Source organism: Clupea harengus, chromosome 19 (genome assembly GCF_900700415.2).
Source record: "Clupea harengus chromosome 19, Ch_v2.0.2, whole genome shotgun sequence".
NCBI classification, from domain to species: Eukaryota; Metazoa; Chordata; class Actinopteri; order Clupeiformes; family Clupeidae; genus Clupea; species Clupea harengus.
The window spans coordinates 16,049,219-16,062,090 of record NC_045170.1 but is presented as its reverse complement, the minus strand read 5'-3'; the positions used below and the strand labels follow the sequence as shown (position 1 = coordinate 16,062,090).

Below are 12,872 nucleotides of genomic sequence, written 5' to 3'. Positions count from 1 at the left end.
ATTCCAACTCCAGACTGCTAGAGACGGACATATTCAAAAAAGAAGTTAAAAAACCTGAATGAATGAGCATATTTCTACAGATTACTAACTCATTCAGAGGAAACAACACACTAACTCCAAAGCCAAAACATTAATCTTCTCTCTGCCTATCACCAGTATTGAAAGGGCAGGGAACTTTAGATGTCAGAGACGCATTCCAAACAAGAGTGACACATTGTATCCCCTTTCTTTTTTTTTTTCTTTTTATATTTTATTAGTGTTCAGAATCTCACATACACATATTTCAATTTTTCAGATTCTATGTATAAAGAGAAGTAAAAGAAAAACAAACAAACACATATGCAAATAAAGAAACAAAAACAATACCATAAAAACATACAAAACTAAAAATAAAGCAGGGAGAAATCATTTTCCATAGAGTAAAGAAATACAGTCAGGCCATTTATCTGTGACATAGTTGCACCACTTTTGCCAGTGCTTAAGAAATGTTTCCATTCTTTGGTTAACATGAGCTGTAATCTGCTCCATTCTGTAGATTTCTGTTACAATGTCTCTCCATGATGTAATTGTAGGACACTCTGGTAATAACCATTTTCTGGTAATAGTCTTTTTACTGGCCACCAGCATTGCATTTATCAAGTGTCTGTCCCCTTTCAGCCAACTTTGAGGTATATTTCCAAGGTACAGAATCTTAAAGTCCAAAGGAATGTCCTCACGAAAGATGTCCTGTAAAGCATTGTGTACCGCCTTCCAAAAGTTTTTAATAATGGGACAGTCCCAGAAGATGTGGTAATGGTTTGCACTTTGGTGTCCACACTTTCTCCAGCAAACCGGAATGTTATCGCTATAATGAGATGTCTGAGATGGTGTAATGAAATATCTTATACAATTTTTCCAGTTAAACTCTCGCCAGCTCATTGAACTAGTGCATTTCCATTGATACCCCCATATTAATGTCCATTCTTCCTCAGAAATATCTATCCCAGATTCCTTTTCCCATTTTGCTTTAATGTATGCTGTTGAATGAGTTTCAAGATCTAGAAAGCGTTTATATATGGCTGATATCACCCCTTTACTGCAATTTGACTTATATGCTCTTTTAAACAGTTCTATGAGACTGGAGTTTGCCTCTGTTACCTTTTTAACATTTTCGTTGACAAAATGCCGCAACTGTAAGTATCTAAAGAAGTCCTGTTTCTCTAACAGATACTTTTCTTGAATAATTTCAAAACTAAACAATATGTTTCCATTCATAATATTGCATGAAGCTGTTATTCCATTATCTCTCCATTTTTTGAATCTGGTGTCCATTTTATTTGGTGTGAAGTCTGAGTCATATCCACACCATTTAAGGGACAGTAGATCTCCTTCTAGTTTATATTCTCTAATGATATTTTTCCACACCTTAAGGGTCAATTTGACCCATGGATTATCAGAACTGTTTATGTAGTGTTGCAGTTTAGAGTCAGCTATGATTGCTTGTATTGGAATGGGAAATATTTTTTCTTCAATGTCTTTCCACTGTGCATTATATGAAGGATTGCACCAGCATATTATAGCTCTTGTCTGGGCGGCATAGTAGTATTCCTTGAGGGATGGCAGACCCCATCCTCCCTTCTCCTTTACTAACTGCAGTGTTTTGAGACGAACCCTTGGTCTCTTGCCTTGCCACAAGTATCTAGACAACATTTTGTCCCATTCATTAAGCTGGCCCTGAGTAACTTCTATTGGTAGGGTTTGAAATAGATATAACAATCTGGGTAATATGTTCATTTTAATAGATTGTATTCTTGAGCTGAAACTAAAGAAAGGTACGAGGTTCCATCTTGTGATATCTTCTTTGATTTTTTTGTGTATAGGTGAGTAGTTATATTCTGATAGTTTTGACAGATCTTTTGGAATAGTTATGCCTAGGTACTTAAATGATTGTGCTTGCCATGACCATGGGTATTTGCTCTCCATTTCTGATGTTGGATTATAGTTATACGCTAGCACTTGGGTTTTACCCACATTAACCTTATATCCTGATAATTGCCCATATTTCTCAAGTGCCAGCATCAGCTGGGGCAAAGAGTGTGTTGGCTGGCTAAGATAAACTAGTACATCATCTGCGTAGCATGCTAGCTTATGCTCTCTTTCCGCAAGTTGAATGCCTCTTATTTCTCTGTTTTGTCTTATATATTGGGCTAGTGGTTCAAGGAAAAGTGCAAATAATATTGGTGACCATGCACAGCCCTGTCTTGTACCTCTTTCCAGGGTAAACCTATTTGATAAATAACCATTGACCTTGACCCTTGCCGTAGGGTTATTGTATAATGATTGTATGGTTTTAATAATCCTGGCATGGAAACCAAATCTATGAAGAGTTCTGTAAAGAAAATCCCAATTGACGGAATCAAAAGCCTTCTCAGCATCTATACTAATTACTATTGCTTCCATTTTGTTCTTTGCTATATGATTCATAATATGTAACGTCCTTCGTATATTGTCTTGTGTTTGACGTTGGTGTATGAAACCTGTCTGATCGTTGTGGATCAATTTAGTCATAAACTTTTCAAGTCTTCTGGCCATAATAGAAGTGAACATTTTATAATCTATATTTAAAACAGATATTGGTCTGTATGACGCACACTCCGTCTTATCCTTGCCTTCCTTTGGAATGGCAGAGATAATGGCCTCCTTCCAACTAGGAGGTGTTTGTGCCTTTTCCAGGACCCAGTTTAGTGTAGGAAGTATGATAGGAATCAAGTCATTTTTAAACTCCTTGTACCACTCAGCTGTATAACCATCGGAACCTGGAGCCGTACCTGCTTTAAGTCTGCTAATTGCCGCTTGCAGTTCATTTTCTGTTATCACAGCGATTAGCTCTTGGTTTTGCTCTTCATTAAGAGTGGGTAATTTCAGAGTGTTCAAGAAAGTATCAATCTGGGCTATGCCTCCTCCTGGGACTCTTGTATACAATGTTTTGTAAAATGCCTCAAATGCTCCATGAATCTCACTTAGTTTGTTTTTGATCTCCTTTGTTCTAGGGTGTCGTATTTTATGAACTGTATTTTCAGCTAGTTTTTTCTTCAGTTTCCATGCCAGTATTTTCATTGATTTTGGGCCACTTTCATAATGTCTCTGTTTCAGATACATGAGGTTTATTTTAATGTCTTGTGTGGTTAAACTTCTAATTTCATTTCTGATTTTCTCAATTTCCTGAAATGTATTTCCATCTGAACTGGTCTTATGTTTTGATTCTAAATTCTTCAATTTTTGTTGTAGCTCCTCTAGAGCCTTTTTTCTTTGTCTTTTCTCATGTGAGGCTATTGCTATAATTTTTCCTCTTAAAACAGCTTTCATAGTATCCCACAATATAAGAGGTGAGACCTCATCATTATCATTAAATTCTAGGAAGACACTCATTTCTTTTCTAATATCTTGTTTGAAACAAGGATCATTGAGTAGGCCAGAGTTTAGTTTCCATAAAGTATTTCGGGGTGGTAGGTCAAGGTCAACAGTTAGATAAATAGGTGCATGGTCACTCAAATCAATCGTCCCAATATCACATGTATGTATTTTATCTCTATCCCTCCCAAATGTTATAAAATAATCTATTCTTGTGTAAATGGAATGAGGAGCGGAGTAGTGGGTGTAATCTCTTCTTTGTGGGAATAGTTCTCTCCATATAGCAATAAGTCCCACATCCTTGAAAAGTGTGTTGACTTTTCTATATAGAGATTTAGTTTCATATGTTTTCCCACTTGAAGAATCAAGTTGTGGTTGTAGATGGATATTAAGATCCCCCCCACATATTAGTAGGCCTTCTGTTTTTGTTATTATGATATCAATTATCTTTTGAAAAAATCCCATATCACTTCCCGGAGGTGCATAGATATTGAGTAAGGTTATTATATTTCCATCTATATTTCCCTTAACTAAAACATACCTACCCTCCTTATCTTTGATTTCAGATATTTTTTCAAAATTGACCTGTTTAGAAATAAGAATGGCTACGCCTCTCCTATGTCCTAGCTTATATGATGAGAAAAATAAGTTAGTAAAGCCCATTCTCTTCAGTTTTTCGTGCTCCTTATCATTTAAGTGGGTTTCTTGTAAATATACCACATGTGCCCTCTCTTTCTTCATTTTAGTTAGAATTTTAGAGCGTTTGATTGGATTTAACAGCCCATTAACATTGTAAGAAATTATTTGAACCTTGTCACTAGCCATAGATTAAGTCTATGCATCTTTATGCTTAAACACCTTTCAAATGATTTACTCCCTAAAAAAAGAACAATCAAGAACATTTTCACACAATAAAACAAAAAACACAATAACATAGATTCCAAGGCTGAGGTCCTGAAATGACCCTTAACTAAGCTAGAAGGAACGTCTAGCTTGGGAGGAAAGCCTCTCCTTTTCATAGGTTGAGGGCCTCCGCTGAAATTTCCCAAAAGGGAGAAAAAAAAATCTTTGTCCATCAGTGCAAAGGCTAACTTAAGGTCTGATCCCTCCATTATACTTTATATTTTTACATTTGTCAGGGAAGGGAATATACTTGTGTTTAGATAGTGAATTTTTTTTTTTTTTAATTGGTACAGTTACCACCGTTTCACAACATCTTCCGTCCATTCACGGGTCCTCCGGCTCTCGTTATGTGTCCACCCGTCGTCCTCGGGCTTCCACTCTCTCCCATGCAGTGCGAGACAGCTGCGCGGCTAAATCCTCCTTCGGTTCACCCCTGAACACGTTGATGGGAAGTCCTCTGCTCTTCATATCTGTCGTCGCTTCCTCTGCTGATTGGTAGAGCTGTGTCCCATTCTGGTAGTGCACTCGCAGTTTGGCTGGGAATGGAGTCTGGAAGCGAATACTGTTGTGTTTCAAAACTCGTTTTGCCTCGGAGTATTCCTTGCGCTTCTGTAGAACTGCTGGGGGATAATCCTGGTCAAAAAATATCTGCCTCTTATTGTTCATAAGCACTTTTTTCTTCCCCCATGCTTTCCGTAGGATTTCTTCTTTAGTCTTGTATCTCAGGAATCGAATCACTATTGACCGTGGCTTGTCTTCCCCAGTAGGTTTAGGAACAAGTGCCCTGTGTGCTCTCTCGATATCAATTGCCGTTGCTTCGGGTATTTCCAGTTTATCACGCAGGAGCTTTTCCACAAACTCCACCATTGATGTCCCCTCTGCGTCTTCTGGTACATTGAACATTCTGATATTTTTCCGTCTGGATCTACCTTCTAGGTCTAGCAGTTTATTCTCGAGCTGGGTCACTTCTTTTATCAGTTTTGTTACAACTTGTTCCATATTTTGGGTGCGGTCTTCTACATCACCAACGCGATTCTCCACTTCCTCAACTTTTTGGTCCACTTTAGTGAGTTCAGATTTGATGTCGCTCATTTGTTTATTCATATCTTGACGAAAATCCCGAATCTCCTCTAATACTTTAGCCAGGCTAGCTGCTGTGCCTTGATTTGAGCTAGCATCTCCATGAGGTGAGCTAGAATTTACTCGGCCAACTAACTCGGTTTGCTGTTCAGTACCTTTTTTTCCTGTTGTTTCCCTTGTTCTTGATTTCGGCCCCGACATTTTGACCGTGTATAAGTAGAACATAATATTATTTGAGTATTTTTGGGGCGAAATATATTGATTTTTGGAGGAGCTGTGTTCTTAAGCAGCCATTCGCTGTGCTGACGTCACCGGAACCTGTATCCCCTTTCTAATCTTTTTTTAAGTGAGCATAGTTCTGCCGAAAAGCCAGCAACACTGTTTTCATGACCCTTCAAATACACACCAGTCGAACATAGGGCTTGCTTATATGGATTTATGGCACTTTTGATAATTGTTTGTGAGTAATTTGCCTGTGAAAAAGGTGCCTGTTGTATGCACATGTGAAGTGGTGCTCTCCACTGGCTGAGGGTCTCCTAACGTCATCTGAACGAGAGCCTTCCAGAACAATAGGAAATAGGATGTGTCCTTAGCAGGTCAAAACTAATTAAAAACACAACAGGTTCATTGTTGGTGTCCCTGCATGCATCTGACCTTGGTTTATGACATGCATTTCCATGGGAGGGAGAAGAAGAGGTGTCTTAAAGGACTTTAACCTCAGGTTTAAATCTAGCCACAACATGAAGACACTGCATTCTTGAGGACATGACTGTCATGTTGTTCAGCCTGCCTCCTTTGTCAAACATGGTCTCATATTGAAGGTGTGTGTGCGTGCGTGCGTGCGTGCGTGCGTGCGTGCGTGCGTGCGTGCGTGCGTGCGTGTGTCTGTCTGTCTGCCTGCCTGTCTGTGTGTGTGTGCTGTTGAGGGGTGGGCAGTACAGGTGATTTAATTTCTTGCTGACAACTACCGTACAAAATGCCTGAGGGTGGAGCCACACCACCAAGCCAGTGCCAAGTGTGCTCTGTAGTCTTCAGTGCCAGCATCGGGGAGCGGAGAGAGAGCACTGATACAGCAGATTCTTATTGCAGTATTACAATACAGTATTACAAAACATCATCAAGTGCATTTCTCAAAGCAATTTGTACAAACAGCACCACACAAAGTAATACCTGCAAAAGGTGGTCAAAATCAAAGTTAATATTTGTCAATCAACATGTCAGTGCCATCAGACTGATAAGTCCCATTGTTTATGAATCAAAGAAACCCAATCACAATGATTAGTCGTGTTGTTTATGTAATAGTGAACCCTGGAAGTGTTTTTCTTGTTTCCTAAATTTTCATTTCACTGTCTATCTCTTTCACAAATGATTGATCGTTAAAACTTGTCTCCAATTAACTGAATACTATGTTGTATTCTTCTTCCCTACTCTCCTGTCTACCTGTTTCTGAATGTGTTTATTCATACTTTATCTATCTATATATCTATCTGTCTATCTATCCAAGTTGGAATGAAGTAGAAGGATGGAGAGAAGAGACTGCAGTGGGGGAGCCGTAGGGCAGTGGTGGTGTCAGCACCCCATAGCATTCACTAGTGCCCACGACACATGAGTCTGACCTGAGGTCATTCCCTTAAGCCCATTCTCTCCCACTCACTGCCTGTGTGAGCTTCACTATCAAATCAATAAAAGCCCCAAGATAAAACTAGAATATGGACAGTACCCTCTTTAACAACCTGCTGTGAAACAACAGGGAAATCTTCTTGCATGCCACACGCAAGTCATTTTACAGTATACAGTCACGAAACTGATGATCATAGACTTTTCACCTTCATTCAAAAAAGAATGTCTGTATTGCAATGAAGAAAAGAAAATATGGCACTACTGTAACAGTAATGGATGTTTCTTTAGGGCCACAAAACCATTTCCAGATGATGTTTGTGTGGCAAACGTTTTTTGATGACCCAAATGACCACATGAAGTGATTTGGCATGCTGGTCTCACCTTCCACACTCTAAGGGCTGAGATCACTGGAGATGATTCCCAGGAGGGTACGTTCTTTGTGTGTCACATACTCTGACTGTATATTTCCCTCATGCTGGCCTGACACATCCACTCTGGCTCACTGACCCGTGGCATTTTAGACACACTTCCTGCATTTGGACATTTCAAGCAAGCCTTATCATCAAAAGTAAACCATCAACGTTCTAAAGGCAAGTCATTTATAAAATTAGAAAAACGTTAAAAATGAAGAAAGAAAAATAGTGTCTCTGAAACTGATGAAATACAGGCTTGACAAACAATGATAAATGGCTTAACCCTTTTTGCATGTCATTACACAATGATTAGATGCCTAAATGTTTTGGGGAAATCCACCGTTCGACAGAGAAGGTGCATTTAAAACATTTTGATCTAGATAACACAATTGATAATGGAGGTAACTGCCGACAATAAGAGGACTCATTTGCATGAAAGTCCCAAAGCATTTCCAATTTGTTCAAAATAATGACAAATTGCTGTTATCGTGTGCACAAGCGATACGACTAAAAGGTAGTTCTGAGAATTTCAATTCTGATTTGAGAAATGTACCAAAGAGACTGAGAAAAACAATAATAGCATCCAAACTGCGCTGCTGTGACAAAGAACAAAAATATCAGCTCAGCATGATTAAAGCGAGCCGTTCCTATGGACTCAACCAGCACACAGAGAGAATAATAGATCACATGCAACCTAGAAAAATATGGCATCGCTTAAGTAAGTGGTGGCAGGTTTTTTTCCTTTTTCTTTTATTTTCATTCTCCGAGAGCGGAAAGCACACACATACACACACACACACACACACACACACACACACACAATCACACGCTGAGGTTTTTAGGTTAGCGGCGAAGCACAAGGTCGCTCTTGACGGTTGCCATTTATTCAAAACAAGCACATTTTTTGCAGCACAGGAGGAAGTGTGTGTGTGTGTGTGTGTGTGGGCAGGGGGGAGGGACGCATTTCATTATGTTGTGATGAACAGATTGAGGACAAGGGGCGTGGGGGGCGAGGGGCGCGGGTGGGCGAAGCACAGTAGGTTCGGGGGCTCCCCAGTTAACAGTTCATGAGGTGAGGGAATCACAGGTAATTACAGTTACATTCAAACTGTGACAAGGGGGAGCAGGCACTGACAAACATCCTCCTTTTCAAGCCAACACTCCTGCAGCTGTGCACAGGCACAAGTATGAGTAAACACACGCAGAAAACAGGATAGATAAAAGAGTAGAGAAGATTGAGAGATAGAACGATAGATAGATAGATAGATCAAGTATAAATAAACACATGCAGAAACAGGATAGATAGAAGAGTAGAGAAGATTGAGAGAGAGAGATAGATAGAAAGATAGATCAGGTATGAATAAACACATTCAGTAACAGGTAGACAGGAGATTAGAGAAAATATATCGATCGATAGGTGATAGAGAGATAGATGGATAGCTGGATAGATAGATCAAGTATGAATAAACACATTTAGAAACAGAATAGAATGGAGGGTAGAGAAGATAGATAGATAGATAAATCAAGTATAAATAAACACATTTAGAAACAGAATAGAATGGAGGGTAGAGAAAGATAGATACAGTAGATAGATAGATAGGCAGACAGGTAGATACAGTATATATATAGGCAGACAGGTAGATAGGCAGACTGATAGATAGGCAGACAGATAGAGAGATAGATAGATAGGCAGACAGGTATCCGCGGAGCAGTTTGGGGCTGGCAGGGTTTGCTTGTGTCTTTGTTGCTTTGCTGCAGTCCATGCCCCTCATTCACCACCTCCACACACACACACACACACACAATTACTAATCAACTCCCAGCACACCTTTGTTGGATTTGAAGAGAGGAATGAAATAAATAACAAATCATTTCAACCCTGAATACCACACCACCCCTAATTGTTTCCTGGGGGGGGGGGGGCTGTACATGGGGAGGGGGAGGGGAGAGCTATTAATGAGCCCGACCCAAGACTTTAATTTAAAGTGGCAATTAAGCTAATAGTTTAGTTTAGTAATGTTTACAAAAAATCTATAGTATTACAAAATGGTTTCTATCAAAGGGGCATATAAGCTATGTCACACATGCTCATATCATTCATGAAACTTTATTAAATCCTTTAATAAAAAGGATAAAAAGATACAAATCAAAAGCCTTCAGGTAAATCATAGACCATTGAAGGTACAACTATATGTAGCGACGAGAGACCCCTGCCGAATGAAGACAGGCTATTCATATAATCACACATCGAACAGGAGGCCAAAAAAAGAGACGAAAAAAGTCACAAAAAAATAAAAAATAGGTAGCTGCATTTAGCTCAGCTGGCACACGGAACCTTGCACATTTGGACTGTAGTTTAACTTTGTCCTCCAGTACTTTTGTAGTCTTTTACGGTCATGTGGTCCTGTGTGAGCGGTTCAGATCCAGACACTATGCCACTGACGGCCAGGTTGGTACACAGCCTGCATTGCGCTTTCACAAGTTGGCAGTCTGGCAGAAATGCTTTCAATTTCAAGGCGCATTAAATGAAAAGCATATTTAATATAAGAAGAACAATTGCATGACATCTACATGACATCTACATACCCCCGCCCCCCGCCCCCCAACCCCGCCCCTCAACCCTTTTGCAGACACCACCTAGAAGTTACGTACTTAGTAGTGTGTATTTCCACTGTTAAACATCAGGCAGCTGTCTGCCACCCATGAGGTAAGAGGTCCTAAATATGCCCCTGCAGTGGGAACAACAGGATGCACATGAAGAGGAGGCTGAGACTCACCAGGATGGGGCCAGCGAAGCAGATGACCAGGATCACCGCGAGGATGAAGAAGGCCAGCCCGAAAGATACGCCCAGCGCTGCAGTTCTACAGAAAACCCAACACTCTTGAAAGGTTTGTGCATGGCTTTTGTTTGGAAGGATACAAACACTCACACAGAGATATATACATATCTATCTATCTCTCTCTCTATATATATATATATACCGGTATATACAAACACTGACATACACAGATCACGTTCATGTTCATTAGTTGTGAGAACGGAAAAAAACATCCATTTAAAGAATACACACAAACATACTATCTCTCTCTCTCTCTCTCTCTCTCTTACTCTCTCACACACATACACACGTGACACAAACGCACAGTCCATCAATGCAATCAAAAAGTCATGCACACCCCAACAAAATGTTGTATGGATCCTAATGGAGCATCAAAGCTCCTTTTAATGGTGTCATGAATGGGATTTATGGGTGAGGTCAGAGGGGGGCTTGGATCGGGGGGGGGGAGGGGGGTCGATACAAGCTTTCAGCGCTGAGAACACTCTCTCAGCCGACACCACCGGTTAATCAGGGTGACGCCACGCATGGATTTTCTCCTTTTTCTTCTTCTTCTTTTTCTGCCTGATGCCGTGCTCAGTGACTGAGGCTTCATTTTTCCGTAATGGTGGGACTCGGATTCAGATAATCTATAATTATCTACTTTCTGTCCTGTTCAACGCGTGTGAGCGCCGATGTTGCCATTGACGCTCGGCAATTGCTTGTGTCCATGTATTTGCTGTTTGATGTATTCGCATCACTTGCATGCATTGGTTTCTATGTAGAGCAGTCCTCTGCATGACTGTATCTAGTACCTGATCAGCCAGATGGGCTGTGGCAAGGACAAACTGCATCCCAGCAGCAGCACAAAATAAACTATCTGCTAGACGTCTTTATTTTGGAGACAGACATCAGTGGGGGAACAGTCTTTTTTGGATCCTGAGTAAGAAAGCTCAGAAAGTTTTCTTGTGTCTGCAAGGAAGTGCATCCTACCAAACAATGTTTACCTCCAAGTAATTTGTGTACATTTATTTGTTTTGTGTCACTGTATTTGTTGTGTCTACTTTTATTTATTTTGTGTCATTTTATTTGTTTTGTGTCATTTTATTAATTTTTCTGTGCATTTGTATGTTGTTTATTTAATCTTTGTATGAATGTGAAGACCACACTAATGACAAATAATTTCCCATCAGGGATCAGTAGAGTACATCCAATCCAATCCAATCTAATACTCACTTTGGCAAGACTAGAATCTGGACGATGAATATGCAGAAGAAGATGAGACAAGCACAGGTGACGTAATACTTGAACGCCGGCAGGGTTGTTGCCCTGTACTATAACAGAAGACAAGGTTGAAAGAGGAAACATTTAAAAACACCAAAATGTTGGTTGTCAGAAGAAGTCTCAAATCTTAATTCTTCAGAGCAATCCTTTATCTATCTATACAATAAAACCATGTTACAATAATTATTACATATTACAAAATAACGGTTTGTTGATAATGGTATGGACAAACACTAGAATTGTCTTCAACACCCTTGCCTCGCAACACTCTTACCTCGTTTTCCAGCGCCTTATTGTGAAAGAACAATGAGATTCTTTGGATATCTTCTGACTTGAGCCACTGTCTGAGGAAAGAGAGAGAGAAAGAGAGAGAGAAAGAGAGAGAAAAGTGTGGGCTTTTAGCATTCTGCTGGCGCTCACAAGCTCCTAAGAAGGACTGCCAGAAAACATGAATCCTCCCACAGTTTAGCATGACTTATTGACACTGATCAGACAGCGCGCTGCTCTCCGCTGTCAAACTCAGGCTTCCCTCTCAGCCCACAACGCCCAATCAATGGGGGCGAGGGACGAGGAGCATGTTCAGTAAATCTCCAGAAAGTCAATGCACTGACTACACCAGAGGCCAATCTGTTAACTCTCACACACACACACACACGCACACACACACACACACACACACCCACACACACACACACACACACACACAGTCACAGTGAGCAGCCCCCTCCATGGAATAAAGAAATACATCACTGCCAGACGGGAGCGGAGAATATCTTCAGACAGGCCTCATGATAGGTGCCGCTTTTAAAAAACAATTTGCGCACTCTTTTTAAAAACACGACAGGAAAGGACGATCTCTCTCTCTCTCTCTCTCTCTCTCTCTCTCTTCCCTCCACTTACTTCTGAGCGTTGATGCCGTCAATGGTGCGAATCATCCTCTCGTTCAGCTCCTCCTCAAACCACTTCTTTTGCGATTTAGTCCTGTGGAGAGAGGGAGAGGGAGAGAGAGAGAGATATAGAGAGACGTTCACATATGCTGGAGGACTGGACGAGAGCTCGTTCAGACAAGAGCCCTCTTGACCATACTGCCTACACATACCTCTCCGATCTCCTCTGGAAGTGACTCTGGCCCATCGGCACGTCCTGAAGGAGAAGAGATGGGCATTTTCTACAACAGTTTCAGGACTTTATAAAAACAGACATTAATGGACTCACAGCAGTGATTCAACATAAACTGTAACTGTTTTAACATACAATACTGTGCATTAATTAGGCATTTGTCTTATGTTTATCTGTGTTATGTTCTGCATTTGTATGTCTGTATCATTTGATTCTCAAACATTCTTTTAGATGCACTTTGTTGTTG

General features: G+C 40.4%; 1 protein-coding gene across 1 annotated transcript in view; it reads right to left on the bottom strand.

Moving 5' to 3' along the window:
• adcy2b (adenylate cyclase 2b (brain)) overlaps nt 1-12,872 on the bottom strand; it is a 62,930-nt gene that overhangs the window by 14,254 nt on the left and 35,804 nt on the right. Inside the window, exons 11-15 of the mRNA XM_031585788.2 lie at nt 12,606-12,649; nt 12,407-12,487; nt 11,781-11,850; nt 11,459-11,556; nt 10,184-10,268 (exon numbers count right to left, since the gene is read on the bottom strand). Of these exons, the coding sequence (XP_031441648.1) occupies nt 10,184-10,268; nt 11,459-11,556; nt 11,781-11,850; nt 12,407-12,487; nt 12,606-12,649 (378 nt within the window). The remainder of the gene's footprint in view (nt 1-10,183; nt 10,269-11,458; nt 11,557-11,780; nt 11,851-12,406; nt 12,488-12,605; nt 12,650-12,872) is intronic.